At 38.3% G+C, this 24549-nt stretch overlaps 2 protein-coding genes across 2 annotated transcripts; both read right to left on the bottom strand.

The window, feature by feature from the left end:
• Positions 1-1180: 1180 nt before the first annotated feature.
• Positions 1181-3552, bottom strand: LOC104229896 (B-box zinc finger protein 21-like). The gene is made up of 3 exons (XM_009782617.2): positions 3210-3552; positions 2212-2679; positions 1181-1779 (listed from the first exon to the last, which is right to left on the bottom strand). Exons 1-3 carry the CDS (start codon positions 3393-3395, stop codon positions 1480-1482), a joined length of 954 nt encoding a protein of 317 aa, XP_009780919.1. The 5' UTR covers positions 3396-3552; the 3' UTR covers positions 1181-1479.
• Positions 3553-8001: 4449 nt separating this feature from the next.
• Positions 8002-13527, bottom strand: LOC138890524 (uncharacterized). Its single transcript, XM_070173918.1, has 4 exons — positions 13381-13527; positions 9182-9752; positions 8803-9098; positions 8002-8472 (listed from the first exon to the last, which is right to left on the bottom strand). The coding sequence occupies exons 1-4, from the start codon at positions 13525-13527 to the stop codon at positions 8002-8004; spliced, it is 1485 nt and encodes a 494-aa protein (XP_070030019.1).
• Positions 13528-24549: the final 11022 nt, after the last annotated feature.

A 24549-nucleotide genomic window follows, 5' to 3' on the forward strand; every position in this document is an offset into this window, starting at 1 on the left:
TTGGATCATAAATTTTAATATTTGATCATTGCATTTTCAAGATTTTGAAGTTGCTCTAGAAGTCATCAATCTCATCGATAATTCAATTAAGATCCGCCCCCTTAACTTAGGGACGGAGCCTGAGTGTAGTATGCGGGTCCGACGAATCAAGTGACTTTTGTTCAAATCATGTTCTTGTCTTAAGAAACTCAATAACTTAAAAATGACAACAAGCTCAAACCCATAAGGTCCAAATCCGGGCTCCGTCTCTACGACTATAGTATATATGTAAAAAATTCACACACAAAAGCATAGCTCAGTGGTCACGGAAAAATCAAAACATTTGATAGTTTCTTGGTTCAACTCCACTAGCCACAATTTTTTTTTTTTAATTTTTTCCCTTTTTGAGCCTCTTAGCTGAAATCCTGCCTCTGTTTATACGGACATACACCTAAGACGTAGCCATTAATTGGACTAGCGATAAAGTCCAATATGGAGGATGTATATGGGTCCAAAGTTGTGAATCAGAGTGAAAAAAGGATCTAAATATTGGGACCAAAGTTGCTACTTTTACTAAATACCAAGATATCAGTCAGACCCTACAATATGGCTGCTACATCCATCCGAATTTTGCTAGCCTGGCCATCTTATCTGATAACAATCATCTTCTTCCGTCGTGCAGTGCACTGTCACCCTCGTTATTGATCTTATTCCCAGACCAAGAAGGATAACTAAAAGTTGTTAAGTATTTTTCTTAAATGTCACTTCTTTGTGATTTTATATAAACATGACAATTTCATGAATGTCCTGTGAAATAGTGGAGATAGGTTTAATATATTATAAATGTTTTTTTAGCTATATACAGTCAAATCTCTCTATAACAATCGTGTTTGTTCCGATATTTTTGAGATGCTATAGAAAGTGATGTTATAGAAGATGTATATTATACAATAACATAAAAGATCGGTTATGAGAAAAACTTGATTTTTATAGCGAATGATTGTTATATAAAAATAATGTTATAACGAGGTCCGGCTATAATTCTTTTTAAGTGAGGTCGACAAAATATCACACAGGAGATCAGGATCTTTGTAGAGTTATTTTTTTTTTTAAAGTAAATTACAATTGGTCACAAAAGATTATTTTCTCTGTGAAAAATGACATAACATGCATGTGATTGTGTCGTAGGTCCAATCCAACGTTAATTCATAAACCTATGAGTTTTATGGTTCCATTTCATGGGACTCAACAAAACATAAAAGATATTTACAACGCAAAACAGACTCTTAGCACTAGCACAGTAATTTCAAGAACACAACAAACTAAGTTGTATAGAGCACAAAAGAGGAGTAATGGTGTTCTTTTTTCTTTCCTTTTTTTTTTAATTGTTTTTGTTTTCGAGGACTCAAAACTACATCAAGAAAAGGTGAAAATACAAACCAAAAGAAAAAGAGAGAAATTAAACTAGGAAATAAACTGGAAAAAAATGATTAGATTCCACTACCAAAGAGTTCTTGATCTCTTAAAAGATGTAGAAGTTGGGCTGATTTGTGGAACAGCAAAAGAATTGTCATCTCTCCATTTTCTGCTAGACTTGATACTTGTGACTTCCTTTGTGTTCTTGAATTCAATTTGCCCACCAAAGTTTAAATTTTGAGGAGTAAAAATTTGGGTCTGATTTTGAGGAGTTGCAACAGCAGGGGCTTGAGGGACCCAAATACCTATACTTTCTGGGGAGAAAGAATTTAGATTGCTCTCAATTTCAGTATTCCAAATTGGAAACACATCATTATCACCAATCTAAAAAAAAAAAAAAGAAGTCAGATCAGATAATTGCACTTTCACACCCAATTAAAAGACCGGTGCACTAAGCTCCCGCTATGCGCGAGGCCCGCAAAAGAGGTCGGACCACAAGAGTCTATTGTATGTACACAGCCTTATCCTGCATTTCTGCAAGAGGTTGTTACCACTTCTCAAACCGAGACCTCCTGATCATATGTCATCACTTTCACACCCAATTAAAGGGCAGCCCGGTGTACTAAACTCCCACTATGCGAGGGATCCAAGAAAGAGGCTGGACCCCAAGAGTCTATTGTATGCAGCCTTATCCTATATTTGTACAAGAGACTATTTCTACAGCTAGAACTCGTGACCTCTTGGTCACATGGAGGCGCTTTCACACCCAATTGAGCAATAGAAATTAAAAGATGAAAATGAGAATAAAATGCAAACCTTCCAGAAACCATTAGGAATATTAGAGGAATTAAGAAACTCTTCAACATGCCATCCAGGTAACATCTCTAGGTACTCTGATATACTACTTGTTAAACTATTTTCCTCCACATTCACCAATTGACTATTACAGCAACTGATTCCTTTGTCATTAGCTGCCACTGTCATTTCTTGGGAAATATTGGAGGAAACAGAAACAGGCACAGGTAAAGGCAAAGGCTTTTTAGTGGAAGTTTGAGACTTGAGATTTTGAGCAGAATCTTGATTTGTATTCAAAGAATTGGTAGAGGAAGTTGTTGATTGAGATTCTGTTGAAGAGTAAAGGGCAGAGTTTGCTGAAAGCTTGACACCAGTAAGAAGAAATCTATTATGCTTTTGTGTATGTTCATTAGCTTTGTGTATTGAAGTATCACACTCTCTGCATAGAATTGCTCTGTCTTGTTGACAAAATAAAAAGGCCCTTCTTTCCTGTCATTAATTAAACAACAACATAATTAATCCCATGATCAACAACAACAACAAAAATTCAATGAATTCCCCTGAGTGGGTTTTGAGGAAGGTAAGATGTACGCAGTTTTATCCTTATCCTAAAGCAGTGACGGATCTACTTGGTTATTTGTAGGTGCTCAAGCATGCATTATCTTTGACAAGATTTAGTAAATTTACATAGGCAATTATAAAAATATTTAGATAAATATTGAGTGAGCACCCATAACTAAATTTTTTTTCCCTCTTCTTTCAAAACTTTTATCACTGAGCATCCACGACATTAAAATCCTAGATCTGGAAAGGCAAAGAGGCTATTTCCGATATACCCTTGCCTAAAGAAGGGATGAAAATCCCATGATCAAGAAAGTAAAAAATAAAGCAAGAGTATTAAATACAATTGAACTCACTATTTTCGACATGAAGCATAGATATATATATGTGAAAGATCGTCAAACTCGTAATTTCCTATAAAGTTTAAATTCTAAATTTGTCTATGAATTTAGTCATACCTGACAAATATCACAAAGAGGGACTTGTTTAGGAGAAGGTTGGAGAAGAGAAAAACGTTGGTGCTTGCCAGCAAGTTTATTGGCATGATGAACACGATGGTCACAAGAATCACAAAGGGCAGCTTCATCTGCAACACAAAAAACTGAGGCTTCTTTTTTGCTACAAACATCACACTGGATCTTCATTTGATTTTTCAGATATATTATTCTTGTTCCTATATATCAAGATTGTAAAATTGAAGAAGAAGTTTTTAGAAGAAATGAGAATAGAGAGAAAAGATAAAAAATGGAGGAGAGTTTTTAAGAAGGAAAGATGAGGGTTGTGGGGAAGGGGTGCGTTGAAATTTGGTAAAGAGATAGAGAAGAATGGAGAGGATTATTTTGTTTATATAGTGGTCGTACTATAATTAGAAATATTGAATCTCGAAATCTTGACTGTGAAACTGTATACTGTAGAAAAAAGGGCTCAGGTGCGTCAAAAGTAGAAAGGTTGATTTTGTTTTATCTAAGTGTGAACTCTTATTTTTGTCTCGGTATCTTTTATTTATTTTTGCCACTACATTGTTTATTGCACCACTAAATACGTTGCATTTTAGTTTTTTCTTTTAATCAGTCTAAGATAAGATGAGGAATATTCCCTTGAAACAAATTTTTTGTTAAAATTATACTAGTGGCAGTTCCACTATGTTTAAGCAAATCAAAAAGGTCTTGAGATATGAGAGATATTTGAAGCAGAGCAATAATCATCAATAATCATGACAACTAATGTTGTCCTCTTAGTAAAGTGAAGTAATTACTTTAATTAATTAGCTAGATTCTGTTGCTAAACGTTGCTTAACCTAGCCAAGAGGCCACTAAGCTAATCAATTTACGTGTGAAATTCAAAAATAGTCAGATTTACAAATGGTAATTGAAAAATAGCCACGTTTCAAAAGTAATCAAAATTTAGCCATTTTTATATAAAGATAAATCTAAATGAAAATACTATTTGAAATCCGGAAAATATACCAGCATAATATATTAGAGTTCGAATTTTTTACATGTGAACTCAAACATAATATAATGGAGTTCCAGTATATTATGCTGGAGCTCTAGTATATTATGATGGATTTCCAGTATAAATATACTGGAACTCCATCATAATATACTAGAGTTCCAACATAGTATACTAGTCCAGTACAATATGTTGAAAATTCATACACATGCTTCAATCTCCAGTATATTATGTTGGAACTTTCTGTGTGTTGGATTCCAGCATAATATGCTGGAAGTTCATACACAGGTGCACCAATCTCCAGTATATTATGCTGGAACTTTCCGTAGTGCAGCAAAATAATGGTTATTTTTCAATGACTTTGCAAATGCTGGCTATTTTTCAATTACCAATCGGAAAATTGGCTAATCCGTGCTATTTTCACTCAATTTACTGCCATTATGAGTCGTCCTACAAAAGTAAATGTCCAAGTATTTGATACAATTGATACCTAGAAGCAAAACCAAAATTTGAACTTCAAAGGTTTTAAATTTTAGAATAATGGTATCAAGTTTTAGTGATTGAATTCTAAATTTAATTTTAATATATATTTAGTGAATTTTTTAATACAAATATAAAGTTAAACTAAAATTATTGGATCTGACCGAACCCTTACATCGGCTTTTCTAGCTCCGCCCTTGGTGACACCTTTTTCAGATGCATTTGCCATCACTTTTGGTACTTTTGAAACTTTGGAGTTTAGCATTATGACAAAAAAGCAAATATGAATAAGTATTCCAAAAGCATTTTCTTTGATTTTTAGTAAGCATTATATGTGTCAAAACATATGTTACTTAGCTAGAGGTTAAATGATAGAAATATAGGTAAGAAATATTACATATCATGTATTTAAATTTTGATGCATACACTAAATGCGGATCATATATTTGACAACTAAATGAAAATACAAGACCTTAATTCATAACATCTCCCCTCACTCTTTCTTTATATCATTATAAAATTTCACGACTCCAACAGTCACGCTAATTTGCCATTGCATTAACCTTTCTTTCACTTATATTTAACACATACAACTTTTGCAATTAACTAGTAAGATTTTATCAACATGCCTTCTCCTTGTATAGAAAAAATTCGTTTTAATTAGGCGTAATGGTTTCCTGGCCACTTAAACGTGCATGATTTTTAAAAGCCGATACAAAAACTTTTGTCTTTCCCATTTAAACACTCAAACTCATGAAACCTATAACTAATAAACATAGTTGACCGTTGACCCATTCCATGTGGCATCAGTTGGTCCTAGTCAGCCTGCTGCGTGAGTCTCAAGACGTTTAGGAGCGTGAGAGCCCCCTTCCCAACCCCCAACGGTAAAAAATGGAGCCTATTTAAGTGGGTTCTTATTCCTTCAATGTAAAACACATTATCCCTCTATTATATAGCATTTCAACCTTCATTCTTTCATATTTCTTAAAATCTGAAGCTTTCTTTAATTTTTTTCTTTTTCCAGACTGTGATAATGAATTAAAGTCCTGTATTTTGTCATTGTGGAGTTGAAGCTCATATTTGCATCACTTGGAAGCTAACAAATCCAGGAAGAAGGTTTTATGGGTGCTCAACTCTTCCAGATCACTATAAACAGGTGATTTCAGGGTTGTTATCAAGAATTAGATAGAGAGATCGACTACAGCGTAGGAATAGGGTGAAGATCATTGTAACTTTAGAAGTTTTAGTAGCACTAATAAGGCAAAATAGCTTCCTGGCCACTTAAACTTGTCGAGTTTTTTAAAGCCGATACATAAACTTTCTATTTTGCCATTTGAACACTCGAACTCTTTTAATCCATAACTAATAAACACATCTGACAAGAGGCCATGTGTGCGTGTATTACACATACACATACGTGTCCATCCAGTCATCAAATGACCAATGAATGTCTTACACGTAAGGGCATGAAAACCCTAACCCTAGTCCTCTCTTTAATGCAAGCCTTTTGAATGAGCCTGATTTGCTAAATCTGTGTGTTAGGAAAGATCTAAAGGTTTGTTCACCTTGTGGGGTGAATTATTCTGAAGGATTCTTCCCTTCTAGTTCTTGTACTGAAAATGCAGACAGGGTATGTACTCCTTGGTCTCTTTGCCAAAATGGCTCTTGTTCGGATGTTTGCAGGCTCCAAAACTCGGAAATGATGAAGCATCAACATCAGCATCAATTGCGTCAACTACTGCTCATAGTCGGATCTTCTGCTTTGGGTTTCTTGTTATGTTTAGTTGGATTATGTTTGTTAATCTGCATGATAGGCAGCAGAACTAAACAAGGTGGAAAGAACCAATTCGCCTCATGTATTCGCAAGCCTGAGAAGGAAACTAATGCAAATACCAACCCTCATCCTCCTATGTCAGTGTCACCGTGTCCAGGGGAAGCTCAGGTTTTCCGACTCTCAGAGTTGAAAAATGTCACTAATGGGTTCAAGGAGTTCAACGAACTTGGAAGGGGAAGTTATGGAGAAGTTCAAAACTTAGTTTCAACTCTACAATGGCAAAATATATAACTTTTCACCATTTTCACGGTCTGAAAAAATGAAAAAAAAATTGAAAATGGAGCTTCAGATTTTTAAAAATGGAGGAAGGGGTATTTTAGAAGGAATAAATAAGAACACAATTAAACATAGCTCATTTTGTACTGTTGGGCATTGGGAAGGGGGTTTTCATGCTCCTGTGCATCGTCTTCCTCACGCGGGCTGCTGATTAGGACCAACTGACGCCACATGGGCATGGTCAATGGTCAAATGTGTTTATTAGTTACGGAAAAAATAAGTTCGAGTGTTCAAATGGGAAAGTTATAAGTTTATGTATCAGCTTTTAAAACCCCGTCAAGTTTAAGTGGCCAGGAAACCATTTCGCCCACTAATAATTGTAATTTTATTCTTAGTCTAGTTAGCACTAATCAGTGTATTCATAACCCTATGTACAATGATAATGACAAAATGAATGATGTATTTTTTGTGGAATAAAAAGCAATTTTGACATAAACAAGCACACATATATAAACAACCAAGTTCGATAAGCCTTATTGGTTGATAAAATTAGCACTGAACTGCTACCTAGTAGCAGAAATAATTTAAACATTATTTCAAAAGAAAAGTCATAGTTAAACAAACTTAAATTAACCTACAAATTAAGTTCTGCAACTAACAGACTTAAGTTATCACAAAAACAAATATTCAGTCATCTTCAAGGTTGAGATTGATTGATGTTTTGCTGAGATTGGCTCAAGTTTGGACATGGAGGCTGGCTTGGCTGAGATGAAGAATGGACTTGAGGTTGGCTAAGGCTTACTTGAGTTTGTCTTCTCATTAACTGTTGTTGAAGTTGCCTTTGTGATATAGCATTTCTTCCTTGCCACCTTAGTCCAGGTGTACTGTATCCAAGATCGATATTTGTCTGCCCAGCATCCACTACATTTGTAGGATCAAAATGTATCCTATCTCTTGATCCACATTGCATATGAAGCCAAATTAGCACCCAAATTGATCCATACTGCATAGGAAGCCAAATTAGCACAGACACAAAACTTCTTCCTTCTTTCCTCTCCTTTCCACTTTTGTTTTCAATTGCTCCATATTTGTCTTGCACACATTCTATGCTCAGTATTTGGCAACAACTCAAAAACATATATAAAGTATACAAGTAATTAAAGGAAGAACAGGAGTGAAGTATATATCTTCTGCATATCAGAAATGATGGTCATCCCCTCATCTTGGGATTCTGTGAGCTGCAGATCATGCATCAGGCACCTAAAAAATCATGACCATGTGTGCTTTGTCTCCTTCTCAACCACTGCCCAGGCAATAGGATAAATTTGGTTGTTACCATCTTTACCAATGCATAATAGTAGCTCACCCTTACACACATCTTTCAGAAATGCTCCATCAAAGCCTATAACATTTCTACATCCTTCCAACCAACCAACTTTGCAAGCATGTAGACAAATATAGATACCCACAAACACCTCTTTACCAGGTATTATCTCGTTGCAGGTCTTCACAACAACAATGCTGCCAGGATTTGTAGATTTCAATATGTCAGCATAATCATATATTCTAGCAAACTCCTGCTTGTAATTACCAAGATACTGACCCATGACCTGATGTTTAGCCCTGGCATATATGAATTTTTCCATAAACAAACCATACTTTATCCTAATCAAATCATGCAACTTCCTAAGCTTTATGTCAGGTTGGTTGATAATCTTGTCCTTGAAATGTTTAGATACCTATGATGTATTAGCCATCTTGTTTCTGGTTGCTCTAAAACACTTATGAACATGATAGCAGCTGTTGACAATGAAATTCCCTGTGTGTCCCTCCAAACTTCCCAAAATATGCCATTTACATCTTGGTGAGTTCACACATTTTACCCTAACCCTATATTGCTCATTAGGCCTCAACTTAATTTGAACTCTTCTTTGTACAGTATAATCTTTCTAAGTAGATCTAAACTGTTTCATATTTTCAAACACCATTTTCAACTGGAAACAAATTTTCTTACAAGCAGGATCAAAGTATACCCTGCTGCTTTATCTTCTTGGTTGAGGGTTATGCACCCCATCTTCTTCAACTACTTCATCATATGTATCCTCACTACCTGGATCTGAACTGTCCAGATATTGCTCATCCCCTCCCAACTTTCCAGCATATTTGGATCCCCTATCTTTATACATGTCTTCAAAACCAGGGTCCATACCTACAGGTCCACTATGTATCTCATCAGTGTTAACTTTACTAGATCTTAATTTACTACGCTTTGCATTTACTTTAGCCTGTCTAGCAGCAACAACTTCAGGTTCTAGGTCACTTGTCTCTCCAACAATATCCTCATCAGCACCATATAATGACTCATCTGCATCATCATCAACATCTTCATAAATAGCCTCATAATCCTTATTTTCACTCTCAGTACTTAGCTCATCACCCTCAGCACACCTTCAACATCACCCTCAGAATCATTTGTTAAATGAAAGTTATAGAAATCATCTTCATCTTCACTAGACTCTTTTATTTCAGAATCATTTTCAGCAACCCTCTCTTTACCCTTCCCATGAGTGTTATCACCCTTATTTATCTCATTGTTAGGTGAGTGTGTTGCCCTAGCATTAACATCACTTGTTTGCCCATGTGGCATTTCATTAAAGCTAAATGGCTGAACATCAGTGGGGTCCACATTTAAACCATCACTACTTAACATTTCATCTAGGTCCAAATCAAGACATGGTGTATTAATTGTATGACATAAATACACATCAATATAATCTCCATCCTTAAGGGCTTCACAGAAAGCTAACACATCAGCATCATATTTCACTAATCTGAATTCTTCTTTTTGGTTAATTTTACATGCATATTTATCTACTGTTAAGTACCCCATATCCTTAGCCCAATCATGAAAATGAATTATATGTAACTCATCAATGTCAGCTTGCAGAACAACTGGCCAAGTTTGCCCATTTACATACCTCATAAAAGGGTCAGCCACTAACCACCCTAGATGATGAAACTATAATTTCACATAGACAGCTATTGAAACTTATAAAAAGGGGGGCCAACTCAGATACACTTTAACCCTAAAAAGCCATAAACTTTAACAAAGTGGGAGACAAGAATATTTTGATATTCAAAAAAGCCCTAATTTTTAACCCTAAATGTCATATCACTCATGAAAAAGACAAACCCCTAAAATAAAGTGAATATACTATTGTTTTCCCCAAAACCCTAATATAAAATCCCATAATTTGTGCATGCAGACAAAAACCCTAATTTTTTAACCTCAAATGTCAGATCAGTCATGAAAAAGATAAAACCCCTAAAATAGAGTGAAATATTCGAGTGTTTCCCCAAATATAAATCCCTAATATAAAATACCAAAATAACAGATGAAAAATTATGCATGCAGACAAAAATAGCTTTCACTATCAAAATTACCCACATTATTTCATAAGAAATTGGAAGACAAAACAAAACATCAAAAGAAACAAACTAACCTTCAGAGCGTATAACGTGACTGAAATCGAACGCTCAGGCCAAATGAAGCTCGTTCAGCTTTTGATTAAAAGAGGGGGAACCCCAATCGGTTGGTTTTGGAGTGATTAAGATTAATTTTGGAAGGGGATGACTAATTTTCAGGCCATTATTTAACCTAGATTTAAGAGGGTAGGGTTGGTTAGAGAGAGGAAAAGAGATGAAAAGTGGGGGAGGGTTTGTCGGTGTACTGATTAAAAGAGGGGGGGACCCCAATCGGTTGGGGTTTAATTTCGCGCCCTTGACGTGTACCAGTCTCATTGGTCATTTGCTGACTGGATGGACACGTTAGCGAATGAGTAATACACGCGCGTAGAGTCAAGGGTAAAATGTGTTTATTAGTTATAGGTTTCACGGGTTTGAGTGTTTAAATATGAAGACAAAAATTTGTGTATCGGCTTTCAAAAGCTCTACAAATGTAAGTGGCCAGGAAGCCATTACGCATTTTAATTAATTTAAAGTTTAGTAGTCCATGTCACCTACACATACAGTGAAAAGGTAAGATTTTCACTAAGACACTCAAGATATAAAGAAGTAAACAGTACATAAAGAAAGCCAAGAAAATTCGACACATAGTATATCAACATTTAAAAAATTCAGACGTATTTACACAGTGTAAGAGTTACTTATCCTATCCGTATTTATGTAGAATGTCACTCATAAGAAAAGGATGCATATTTACTTGGTTGATGGTTCTAAACGCAATTGACATTAATCCTAAGCAGTCGACTAAGAATGCATGGATTCTGTTTCTACTAAAAAATATTATTTCAAATCTTAAAGGGATCATGGAGAGAGTTTTAGTTGATTTTTTCTTGGTAATTATTCAGATTAAAAAAAGAAGAAAAATTAATCTCAAATATAAAGTCTAAAGATATGAGTTAGCAATAGATTTAGATATTGAAATAAAATAATCTCTGAAAACTTTATTTATTTTTATCTTCCCCACCTTGCTATATATTCCTCAAAATAATATATTAACTTATAGTAACATGTATCACCATGTGAATCCTTGCTCATTGCTCCTAGCTAGTTGGTTATGTTCTTGATTTCTTCGCACAATACATAAATGAGGTGAAATAAAAAAAAATCTATAAATGAGATGATTACGTCATGCATGACATTTTCAACGACAAATATTAGTAGGATCCTTTCGTTGTACATCTTTCAATTATTTATATTTGGTATTCACTAGTACTAAGTAGAATAGTATTGTTATTAGTATTCTATTTGGCTTGTTGGTTTTACCACCTGGTAGGGTACAACGATGTTCCTCTCCTTCAGTACACGTACAGTTCAGCAGTCCCCCTATTAATCTTTACTAGTAGCTCTTTGTCACCGAAGGTTAATTAATTGTCCCATTAAATTTTTAAAAATTACTATTAAATTAACCTTTTTTACGGAAAATTAGCTACACGAACAAAAAATATTACCCCAAGTTATCGTTCACTTCGTGTCAAAAATAACACAGTCTAGCCAGTTTTCCGACTGGTCATTCAAAAATAGCCAGCGTTTACCAAGTCATTAAAAAAATAGCCACTATTTTGCTGCAACAGAGACCGGTCCAGCATAATATACTGGAGTTCGGTGCACCTGTGTGTGAACTTCCAGCATATTATGCTGGAACGATATACTTTGTTGTCTCTGGAGACTGGAGCACCGGTGCTCCAAACTCCAGTATATTATGCTAGACCGGTATATTATACTAGAACTCCAGTATATTATGTTGGAGTATTTTTTCGGATTTTGAACAGTGTTTTCGTTCAGATTTATCTTTACATAAAAAGTGACTAAATTTTGATTACTTTTGAAATTATGACTATTTTTAAATGACCACTTGTAAATCTGGCTATTTTTGAATTTCTCCCGTCAAAATAATAATTACATTTGTAAATGTAAATCAGATTTTTATCTTAACTTCAGGAAGAGAAATTAAGGTGATTGATGTAAGCACGTGATTCTTGCCCTATGAAAGAATTACTCCCAAAAAATTCAAATTAAAACAATTTTCCTTGGTGTGCAATTTTTGAATTTTTGTGGTATTTTTGGATAATTATTTGCATTTTTGTCTGCGCATGTTTATTTGTTAAATTAAAAAAAAATACAAAAATATGTCGCATTTGCATTTAGGATTTAATCCTACAATTGTTAGTAATTAAGTTTGTTTTACAAAAAATGAAAATCACAAAAATAGGCATCTTTTTTTTAGCATTTAATGTCCAATTGTACAATTTTATGCTTAATTATTACTTAATTGTGTGTTAATTGTTATTGGGAGTTAATTTGCGCTTTTATAAATTAATTTAGTTCTATATGATAGTTTAAGGATTTTTAGAATTTAGTTTTAGAAAAATAAAAGAAGAAAAAGAGAGCAAAAAAATAAAGAAAATCGGAATTAGGCCTCTTCTTCAATTTCAAACCACAAGCCCAAATAATTGCCCAACCTTCCCCATGACCCGGTCCATCTCCACCGGGTCGACCCGGTCCATAACCCAAAAGACCCAACACCCCCCTATCTTGCATTTCAAAAAACAAAACAAAACAAAACCCTAAAAAAAAAACACTACCTACCCGCCCCCTCTCTATCTTCTTCTCCAAAAAGCTCCAAACAAACCCATCAATGGCTGCCCTTCCCCCACCTCTTCTCCTTCACATACACACACACATACACACAACCACGGCAACGCAACACACACACACCCGCTGCCCATGTTTCTTCTTCTTCTTCTTCTTCTTCTTCTTCTTCTTCTTCTTCTTCTTCTTCTTCTTCTTCTTCTTCTTCTTCTTCTTCTTCTTCTTCTTCTTCTTCTTCTTCTTCTTCAATATCGCGAGGGTTTCTTCTTCTTCAAGTTCACGTTGATCGTTGATTCTTCTTCTTCCTCACTTCATGCTGCTGCGTTTCTAGTGACCCCATCGCTGCCACTGCTGCGGCTTCGTCTTCAAACGACCAGCCATGGACGAGCTTCATCGAGCTCGAACTCGAGCTCCCATGGCTGCCGGTGCTGCTTCAGCTGTGCTACTATGCATCGTCTGCTTCTTCTGCTCCTTCAAGGACGTCCATGGCTTACTCTACTGTGCGTCGTCGAGCAGCTGAGTTTAAAACAAACCTCCACTGCTGCGTCGTCTGCTTCATCTTCTTCGTTTCGTCTGAGCTCAAGTTGAGTGGTCGAGTTCCCGAGCTCCAGCCATGGACGTGGGGGCTTTGCTTTCATCTTCTCCATCCAAGCAACCAAACGACCTGTTGCGTCATCCATGGCTGACCCTACTGTTTCTGCTTCGCTACGTCCAAACAGACCCCATACAGAAATGGGTTCGTCGCTTCAGTCCGGTCCGAAAACGAGACTCAAACCATCTCGTTTGTTCAAGCTTTGGTTGGGGTCGTCAAAACAGTCAATACGAGTTCGTCGTTGGTCAGTCATTGTTTGTCGTTTCGATCCGGTTAGTGGGTTTTGAGTTTTATTTTTGTCCATATTTCATTTTGATATTCTCAAAATCTAAAATCGGCAAATGTTTGTTTTGTTTCGTAATTTTTCAGTTTGTTCATGTAAAATTATTAGTTTAATGTTTGTTAGATTCAAATTGAAGTTTAATTAATTATTTTCAGTTTGTTTCATGTGTTTTATGTATTTTTCAGAAATTGTTAATGTTGTTAGATTAAAGTTTAAATTCACAATTGTTTCTTCTTCGGTTTTGTTTTGTTATTTGTCTAAAAGAATTTAGTTGTAATAGAGAAATATGTTGGTTTAATCATTTGAATCCGTCATGTTTTGTTGTTTAAAATAGATTTAATTCATGTTCATCTTTGTTTGAAGTTCATTTTTAATCCAGTGATTTAATGTGAGTTTATGTTTTGGTTTTTGATTTGTTGATTTAGTTTGAATCATGTATTGTGTTGTTAATATTGTTGTTTCTTTGCTCATCCATTTTTGGTCTAAGTTAACCAGGATTGGTTCCCAATATGGTTAATTTATTCATATTAATTTGATGTTGTTCATCTGTGTTCATATGATTTGTTGTTGAATTTGTTTAGAAATTGGTCATATTGGCTATATTTTGGTTGAGATTGATTAGGTGAATTGGTTATAGCTGATAGGGGTAGTGTGATAATTTGCAGTACGTTCAGGGGTAAAGTGGTAATTTCAGTAAGGGCAGAGGGTTATTTTTGGAATTAAAATTCTGAATAATTATTTACTTTGAGTGTTCTTTCCATTAAAATTAAGATAATATTGAAATAATCAATAATGGGGGGACAAGATATAATGGTGGGGAATAATGTAATTATTTAATATAAGCATGGGGGACAAGATATAATGAGGTATTTGTTTAATAAAGTGGGGGACAAAACATTAGGTAGTGAGATTAAAATGAGGATGAGTGAGAAGATAGTGGGTTTGGTAGGAGAAAGTGGTTGTTTTGTTAATTGATTAAAGGGTTTGGGATGAGAAATAAATAGAGAGACTTGAATCAGATTTAAGGAGAAGATAGAATACAGAAGAAAATTTGAAGAGAGACGAAATTCCGAAAAATACTAAGACTTTAGAAAATAAAAAGAAAAACATTCTGGAAATTCAAAAGAAGAAGAGTATACACCTGATATACAATCCAAATATTCTGATATACGGATTCAGAAATTAAGGGTTAAACACTAACTAGTCTTTCAAAATCTGAAAAGATTCCCTTTGCTTCTGTCCGTTGATTGTTGTTGTTGTTTCTGGATTTTTGTCTTGATTTTAAAATCTGTCACTAAGTTTCTCGTTGCTGGTTGTTACTGGTTGCTGGGGTTGCTGTTGTTGTATGCTACTGAATTTCTGCTGATCTCCCTTTTCTTTTGCTTCCAATATCAGGTACACAACTGACACGCTGATTATTGTAAACTGAAACAGGAAGCATGAATACGAAAAAATGAAGAGTTGAAGTTCTAAATTTATTTTAATTATATTCTGAATTTTATTTGTATATATAAATTATTTAGCTTACAAAAATCAGAATCATGTAGCTATTTAATATATATAGTGGAACATCTGACGATAGCTTAACGGATGAACTATCTATATATATTGCCTAAAAATAAATGAATGGTGTAGCAACTCCGTCTAGTTAAAAATCAAAACGAATAGGCCATTTCGGAACTTGTAGGAATATTGTTTAGTTAAATAATATTGGTTAATTTCAGCATGTAAATGGTTTAGGATTAAAATTAGATTGCTAAGTTTTTTTAAATTTGACAAACTGAGAACATGCCTAGTATAATGTAACTAGGTAGTAACATGTGAATAAGACGGCCAAGGTCTAGTTTTATGTCATACACGTTGGGCCTGGGCCCGCATTGGCAACGGACTGCCCTGCTTGCATCATTTTCAGAATTTATGAATTATATTCGAAACCCAACTATAACAACTCAAGCATGTAAATAAATTAAGACCTTTTCTCTTTCATTTTATAGAGACATAATAGAAAAATGTAGTCATTGTAGGTTTATCCTTTCATAAAATGAGACGAGCCTCACCAAATAAAACAATGCAAATTGCGGGGCCCTCAATAACTGGTCACAATAAAATACTTAGAATTTGGGATGGACTGTTTAGTGAATTTCACTGCCTTCCCCAAAGACAATAAACACGTTAGACTCTTTAGGCGCGACTTAATTAAATTACATTCTTAAACTCGGGTGCGCATTTATGTGACCCAAATTCAAATCTCAACGGAGTCGGAATGTATTAACAACCATGGGTGCATTGACTGTGACGTGGTTCGAGACGCATTTTCACGACGTTGCAATTCTATAAAAATGATAATAATAAAAGCGGTTTAAACTTAATGAAAGCACATAAATAATAACATGTATTAAATCAGATATCTAGCCATTATAACAATTTAAGCGACCGTGCTGGAACCACGGGATTCGAGGGTGCCTAACACCTTCCCTCGGGTCAACAAAATTCCTTACTTAGAATTTCTGGTTCGCAGACTTCATTTGGAAAGTCGAATATTTTCCTCGATTTGGGATTTAAGATAAACCGGTGACTTGGGACACCAAAAGCCAAACCTTTCCCAAGTGGCGACTCTGAATTAAATAAATAATCCCATTTCGAATATTGTCACTTAAATTGGAAAAACTCCCTCGCGCATTTTACCCTTCGGGGTGGGCGCGCAAAAAGGAGGTGTGACAGCTCTGGCGACTCTGCTGGGGCTTAGTAACCCAGAACCACTGGTTCAGGGTTAGAAATTCGAGCCTAGATAAATTGTTATATTTGGCTTCATCTGATTTTTACATGTTTGAGCCTAATGTGCTAAATGCTACTTTTACCGCTTTGATATTATTTGACTGTATATATAAACTGTGCCGAACCCTTCTCTCTTTACCTCCGGGGATGTTCTTACTGGTTGAGACTCCCTATTCTATTAGTGTCATACCCTGAAATAAAAAAGAGGCTCGGACAAGTTACGAAGCCGGATGGCCTTTTGGTTCCCGGTAAGTTGCCCCCTCCTCGACTTGAGTTGTCCGCTCGGGTACACAGTCTAGAACATATACCCAGGTTATAAACCTAGTATAACGAAACCTCATGACGGATCCCTAGTAGGAACGCTTATTTGCATCATGTTGCATTTGACATAGGGGATTCAACACAGGGGTTGGGTCCGTTTAGGACCGGCAACCTGAAATGAAAAGACCATCCTGCTGATCCCGTTTGTTTTGCGCATTTATTTGCTTCAGATCTGCATGCTGGCCGGTTTCTTAAAAAAAAAACTTAAAAAAAAATGAAAACAAAGTTTGTCTTTTAGTTTGATTTATAAAAAAAAACAAAAAAAATATATAATAAAAAAATTCCTTTTAATCACTTTCAAAATCCAAAAATATATATATTTATTTAAAAGAAAAAAGGAAAATTCAAAATTCAAAAAAAAATGTTGTTTCTTTTGTAGTATCTCTTTTATAAATTCAGACTAATAGTCCAAATACTTCCTTAAAAAGATTTTTCTTTAGTCTTCATCTCTTTTCAAAAATAAAATAAAAAAAATATAAAAATCCAGAAAAATATTTTTTCCTTTTCTTTAAAAGATTGTATTCAGAAGGGGTTTAGTTTATTTACTCTACGCTTGATCAAGCCCGAACTACGCCGGTTTGATTCTCACAGGATATGAGATACGTAGGCAACCCTCATCGGGTCCAACCTCCCTTTTTTGAGAAATAGCAAAAATGTCAGAATTTTAACTTCATCATAAATGAGTCGGGTGATGCCGTTTTGTCAAGAATAACCGAATGTTCCCGAAAGGGACGCCGGAAGGCTGACTTTGCACAAACAACCATTTTTGGTCATTTTTGAACTTTGACCAATTTGCCCAACAACCTTGGAATCTTCGTCCCCGAGGCTCTGTGAGGCCGTGTTCCCAATGTCGGGTCACTATTCTGAAGAAAAAAAGGGTCATAAATAAATCAAGTGATGCTGTTGTTGTCAAAGGGACGACAGAAGGCTGACTTTGCATAAACGGTCACTTTCAAATCATCTTTTAAAGTTTTGATTGATTGACCCTCACAACCTTAAAATCTTCATCCCGGAAGTGCTGAAAGGCCGTGTTCGAAAATCGGATCTTTCTTTCTAAAATAATAGTCAGGTCATTTTTAGTCAAATCATTGTTGCTTAAATCACCTTAATAAATGTGAAGGATGAGCACAATGCAAAATGAACACTTTTTAAACTGCAAATGTCCCGAACTACACAAGATCTGATTCACGCGGCATCGTGATACGTAGGCAATCCTTATCAGATCCGGTCACATTTTTAACTGCAAATAATGAAAACAATAATAATAGGAAATAATAAAATAAAATAATAAAAAATGATAAATAAAGGGAAGCCTAAAGAGAAGCCGGAATAACGCATGTCTTCGTTGCAAACGTGTAGAAATTCACTTAACTGTATAGGTGCACCACGCCCCAACGTGAGATTACCTATCTGTTATGTGTTTCGAACTAACTGTTTGTTTGCTGCTGAGTCCTCCAGGTTTTTAGAAAAAAGGTGGTTGGTTTGGCCTCACATTCATACTTCACGAGGTCGAAAGGGAGTGTTCAGTTACCCGTTGTTAAGTCAAGAGGGAGTATTCACACTTACTTCACAAGATCAAAGGGAAGCATAGAGATGTCTTCAGAAATCCCTTTGCCGACAATTCCTGTCTCTGAGGAGAGTTCAATCTCGGCCGTCCTGACGCCCGAGTCAGCAACTGCTGAGGAAAACAGAATCCTGCGGCTCCGCATGTTGGAGATGTTGGATGATTGGAATAACGGAAAAGAGCCACCGAGTGTAATCCCTGGGTTCCCGGGAGTTGTTCTCCAGGATAAGTGGGACTTCCAACATCCCCATAAGCTATCCAACTACCCCATTCGGGTACCCGGCTATTTCAGCCCACTCTGCTGGATCACCCTCTGAGTCTTACCCCTGGATGTCAACGACGGATGTAGCTACAAACATATTCACCGCACCGCCCTGTTCAATCGTGGCACAACCCACTACACACAGGCCCAATTTTGACTCTTCCTCATTCACATTCCAAGCCCCATCCTTCTCATTGGAACCAACTCGGTTCACCACCAGCACTCATCCTCAACAACCTCAATAAGAGTTTGCACCTGGGCAAGATCAGAACCCCAAAGTTGCTGAACAAGATGAGATGGCAAAAAGAATGAGGAGCCTCGAGCAGAGTTTGAAAAACATGCAGGGTTTAAGTGGGCAAAAGAGTGTTTCCTATACCGATCTATGCATGTTACCTCACGTGCACCTGCCTGTGGGTTTCAAAACACCAAAGTTTGAAAAGTATGACGGGCACGGCGACCCCATTGCTCATCTCAAGAAGTATTGCAACCAATTGAGGGGAGCCGGCGGCAAAGAAGAATTGTTGATGGCATACTTCGGGGAAAGTCTGGTAGGAATCTCCTCAGAGTGGTATATGGACCAGGACATATCTCGATGGCATATATGGGATGATCTCGCCAGAGATTTCGTAAGACAATTTCAATATAATATTGACATCGCACCAGACAGAAATGCTTTGTCAAACTTGAAGAAGAAACCCTCGGAGAGTTTCAGAGAATATGCTATTAAATGGCGCGAGCAAGCATCAAGGGTAAAACCTCCCATGGACGAGATAGAAATGGTCAGTACTTTCCTCCAGGCTCAAGAATCCGACTACTTCCAAAACACGATGTCAGCCATGGGAAAGCCTTTCGCGGAAGCGATTAAGATCGGGGAGATGGTGGAGAATGGTTTGAAAACGGGTAGAATTTTGAGTCAGGCATCCATAAGGGCAACCTCCCAAACCGTCCAAAGCGGGTCCGGAGGAATGTCAAGTGGGAAGAAAAAGAAAGAGACGTCCATGGCGGCATCAGAAACAGGAGAATATCATAACCCCAGGCCATGTTTTTCAGAAAGAACCCCGCATCATTATTTCCCCCACCAAAATGTGACCTATTCTCCTTAGCCCTACATGGTCATGAGTACCCAGCCTTATGTCCAGCGGCCGCAACAAGCCAATCGGGGCCAAGCTCCACCTCCTAGAAGTCAGCCTCCTTACCGAAACCGCTACAATCCTCGACCTTCCCAAAATAACTTCCGTCCTCGGGAACCACCCAGGAGACCCAACTATACACCAATCGGTGAACCCTACTCCACCCTATTCCCTAAGCTTGTCCAGATGAATTTACTGCAGCCCATACCCCCAAACGGGCAAAACCCGGAATCACCATTATATCAGCGTGGTGTCAGGTGTGCATACCATTCAGGGGTAGAAGGGCATGATACAAACAACTGTTGGACATTGAAACAAGCGGTAGAGAATTTGTTAGAGCAAGGGAAAATTGTGTTGAAAGACGAGGATGTCCCAAATGTGACCAATAATCCGCTGCCTGCCCACAACAACGGGCCAATAATTGGGATGATTTGTGAAGACAAGGAATTTGATCCGGCGCTTAAGGCCATAATTGCTATTACTAATACAGAAAGGAAGCCCAAGGCAACCCCGAAGCAAGAAAAAGGAAAAGTTGATATATCCAAGCAAGCCTATGTGGTATGGGGGACAATCAAACCACCTCGGTTGAATGAGCCGGTGGTTATTGGACGCATACCACAGAAGCCAAAGTACAATAAAGAAGAAGATGATGAGGTGTTCACGGTTGAAGAGAGTGAGGGAATATGTAAGGCGATGAGTAAAATGCTATGCGAAACACACATGGTCCAGCCAGGAGAAGGCACTAGCACTGCTGAGGTATCATACATGGGACCAAGCGCCAAGCTTCAAAACTGGAAGGCTACGCCATTCTTGAACAGGCAAGAGTCCTAGTGGACCTGTCCTGCCACTTTCTCTGCATCGCGAGCTACCCCAGGGTGTAACTCAGATGTTTTCTTTAGTTTCCCGTTTTTAATTTCCTGAATGTCAACCCTCTTCCCAATTCCAAGAAATGAAATCATGTTTCATCATTCACTTTCTTTTTCAGAGTTCTGCTATATTTTCTTTTTTTAGTTCTCTTCAATTCTGATGATGCAACTTTAAATAACATGACATGCTTGCGGACTTCATGCCCAGATCCCAAGAACTCTGTCAGACTTCAAATAATGAGTCAAAATTTGAAATATAGAGAGTTTTGAGAAAAATTAAATAGAAACAACTAAAGAAAATTGGTTAATGGTTTGGGAAATGTTCATCACTGAAGCAGAGTTTGAGGACAGTGAGTGGGTTTAGACCCGTATGGAATGTTAACCTTAATAACTGCAGTTTGTCACGAGCAATTGTACCAACAAAGAATGGCCCGCGCCTGTAAAATTAAAGCAGGGCAACTGGTGTTAAGGTGTATTCTTCCTCATCACCAGGAAGCACGAGGAAAGTTTGCTCATAATCGGAAGGGTCCATACATCATGGAAATTATTGCCAGAAGGAGCATTTGTATCTGGGTGGCATCGAAGGAAATGCCCTTGAAATAACTGCCAATGCAAATGCGGTCAAAAGGTACTATGTTGGATCCAATATATAGTTCTAATATTTTCCGGTTGAGATGACGAAGGCTTTCATTCTCGCTACCCAAACACTATCAACCCTTGCAAACCCATTTGAGCTGGTTACTCTTCTTTGATTACCCTCTTTGGAACCTGAAAATATCATTGAAAAAAAAGAAAAAAAGAAATTGAAATGAAAAAGAAAAATGAAAAAAAGAAGAAGAAGAAAGAATTGGAAAAATAAGAAAATATATATTTTAAAAAAAAAGACAATGAAAATGAAAAAAGGAAGGGAAGTGAAAAACAAAGCAAATCAGAAAAACAAAAAAATCCAAAAACAAAAGTTGCCTGAACTACGTTTGACTTGATTCCGAAAGGATACGTAGGCAGCCTCTCTATGGGGTTCAGTCACACCAAAACAAAAATCCAGTTTTTTCCCCAAAAGTTAAACTGGGGCAGACATTATAATAATTCGGCGATAATCCCGCCTGGACGGTTCCAAAGTTGTAATTCAATCCAAGTTCTTTTGACCCCAAACCTGTTGCAAGTCCTTCCGATCAATCGGCAAAAGTTTCTTCAAAATCAAAGGACGCAGTTGCTCGGATCCGACGCAGTCAGGATGAGAGAAATAAAATGAGAGAATCTTATTGGTGAAAACCTACAGGTACCATAAGGCGATGGCGAGCAGAGAAATCAAAATGAGAGAGTCTTGTTAGTGAAAACTCATGACGAGCACTATAAGACGACGGTAAGAAGAGAAATGAGAGAGGTCGGCTAGCGAAAACTCGCAAAGGGCGCTGTTGGCCGAAAAGAGGATTTCACCACAGAAGGTTCTGGCAAGGTTCCCTGGTTTGGAAACATAGATCCGTTTGGTTCGTGAGAAAATGTAGGTTCGTGAGAGTCGGGCATCCAGTCCAAAAAGCAGGTTATGTTAATTTAAAGCCAGCATGCACCTCAGATAAGTCTTTCTTTTCCCCGAAAAGGACGCTTCTCTTTTTAAATTCATTTCCTCGCTCTTTGTTTACCTTTCTTTGGATTCCTTTCGGTTTAACCCTAAGCCCCAAAACATGCTAGAAAGACCGGTTTCACAGGGCTCTGTCTGGCAAGAGGTGGAGAACATACCCGGCCTCAGTGATGCGCCAGTCCAATCCCGACTGATCGTGACGTTTGATTACCTCAAAATCCCCAAGAAGAGTGAGACGGAAGAAACAGAGCCGTACACGCGCAAATCATCGTGAAATCCTGAAATATAGAGTCTTATCAGTTTGAAAGGAGGTCGCCTTGGAAGCCAATCAATGGCGAATATTCTCAACAGAAATGAGGCTTGGGACTAAGAAAAACAATGAAGGCCACAAAACCGACCACAATTTCAAACTAACAATTTTCCTTTGTTTGAAGTTGAAGCAGTTGCGATACAAAACGAACTAAGCAGGAAGCAGGTACAACCCTGCGAGAGGCAGGTGCAGCCAAAAGGAAATGCGCAAGGGTTAGAAATAGCTATGCTGCAATAATCAACCCAAAAGGGAAGTCTCCTCCCGATTCTTTCCTGCATTTTTTCTAACCCGCTGATTTCCCCGTCATAACCCGAGGACTCTCTCCCTTTTCCGGCATAACCCGATGACTTCCCCGGCATAACCCGAGGACTCTTTCCCTTTCCCGGCATAACCCGTGGACCTCCCTGGCATAACCTAGGGACCTCTTTCCCTTTCCCGGCATAACCCGTGGACCTCCCTGGCATAACCCAGGGACCTCTTTCCCTTTTCCGACATAACCCGATGACTTCCCCGGCATAACCCGAGGACCTCTTTCCCTTTTCCGTCATAACACGATGACTTCCCCGGCATAACCCGAGGACTCTTTTCCTTTTCCGGCATAACCCGATGACTTCCCCGGCATAACCCGTGGACCTCTCTGGCATAACCCAGGGACTTCTTTCCCTTTCCGGCATAACCCGAGGACTCTCTCCCTTTTTCGGTATAACCCGATGACTTCCCCGGCATAACCCGAGGACTCTTTCCCTTTTCCGGCATAACCCGTGGACCTCCCTGGCATAACCCAGGGACCTCTTTCCCTTTTCCGGCATAACCCGATGATTTCCCCGGCATAACCCGAGGACTCTCTCCCTTTTCTGGCATAACCCGATGACTTCCCCGGCATAACCCGAGGAATCTTTCCCTTTTCCGGCATAACCCGATGATTTTCCCGGCATAACCCGAGGACTCTCTCCCTTTTCCGGCATAACCCGATGACTTCCCGGCATAACCCGAGGACTCTTTCCCTTTTCCGGCATAACCCGATGATTTCCCAGGCATAACCCGAGGACTCTCTCCCTTTTTCCGGCATAACCCGATGACTACCCCGACATAACCCGAGGACTCTTTCCCTTTCCCGACATAACCCGTGGACCTCCCTAGCATAACCCAGGGACCTCTTTCATTTTTCCGGCATAACCCGATGACTTCCCCGGCATAACCCGAGGACTCTTTTCCTTTTCCGGCATAACCCGATGACTTCCCCGGCATAACCCGAGGACTCTCTCCCTTTTCCTGCATAACCCGATGACTTCCCCGGCATAACCCGTGGACCTCCCTAGCATAACCCAGGGACCTCTCTCCCTTTTCCAGCATAACCCGATGACTTCCCCGGCATAACCCGATGACTCTTTCCCTTTTCCGGCATAACCCGATGATTTCCCCGGCATAACCCGAGGACTCTCTCCCTTTTTCCGGCATAACCCGATGACTTCCCCGGCATAACCCGAGGACTCTTTCCCTTTCCCGGCATAACCCGTGGACCTCCCTGGCATAACCTAGGGACCTCTTTCCCTTTTTTGGTATAACCCGATGACTTCCCCGGCATAACCCGAGGACTCTTTCCCTTTCCCGGCATAACCCGTGGACCTCCCTAGCATAACCCAGGGACCTCTTTCCTTTTCCGGCATAACCCGGTGAATCTTCCCGGCATAACCCGATGACTTCCCCGGCATAACCCGATGAATCTTCCCGGCATAACCCGTGGACTTTTTCCGGCATAACCCGATGAATCTTCCCAGCATAACCCGATGAATCTTCCCGGCATAACCCATGGACCTTTTCCGGCATAACCCGATGAATCTTCCCGGCATAACCCGTGGACCTTTTCTGGCATAACCCGATGAATCTTCCCGGCATAACCCGATGAATCTTCCCGGCATAACCCGTGGACCCTTTCCAGCATAACCTGGCAATCCTCCCAATTTAGGGCTCCGATCCCTAAGTTGAGCAAGTTTCCATTTAGCCAGCCTTAGGGCTCCAA

Source organism: Nicotiana sylvestris, chromosome 4 (genome assembly GCF_000393655.2).
Source record: "Nicotiana sylvestris chromosome 4, ASM39365v2, whole genome shotgun sequence".
Taxonomy (NCBI): Eukaryota; Viridiplantae; Streptophyta; class Magnoliopsida; order Solanales; family Solanaceae; genus Nicotiana; species Nicotiana sylvestris.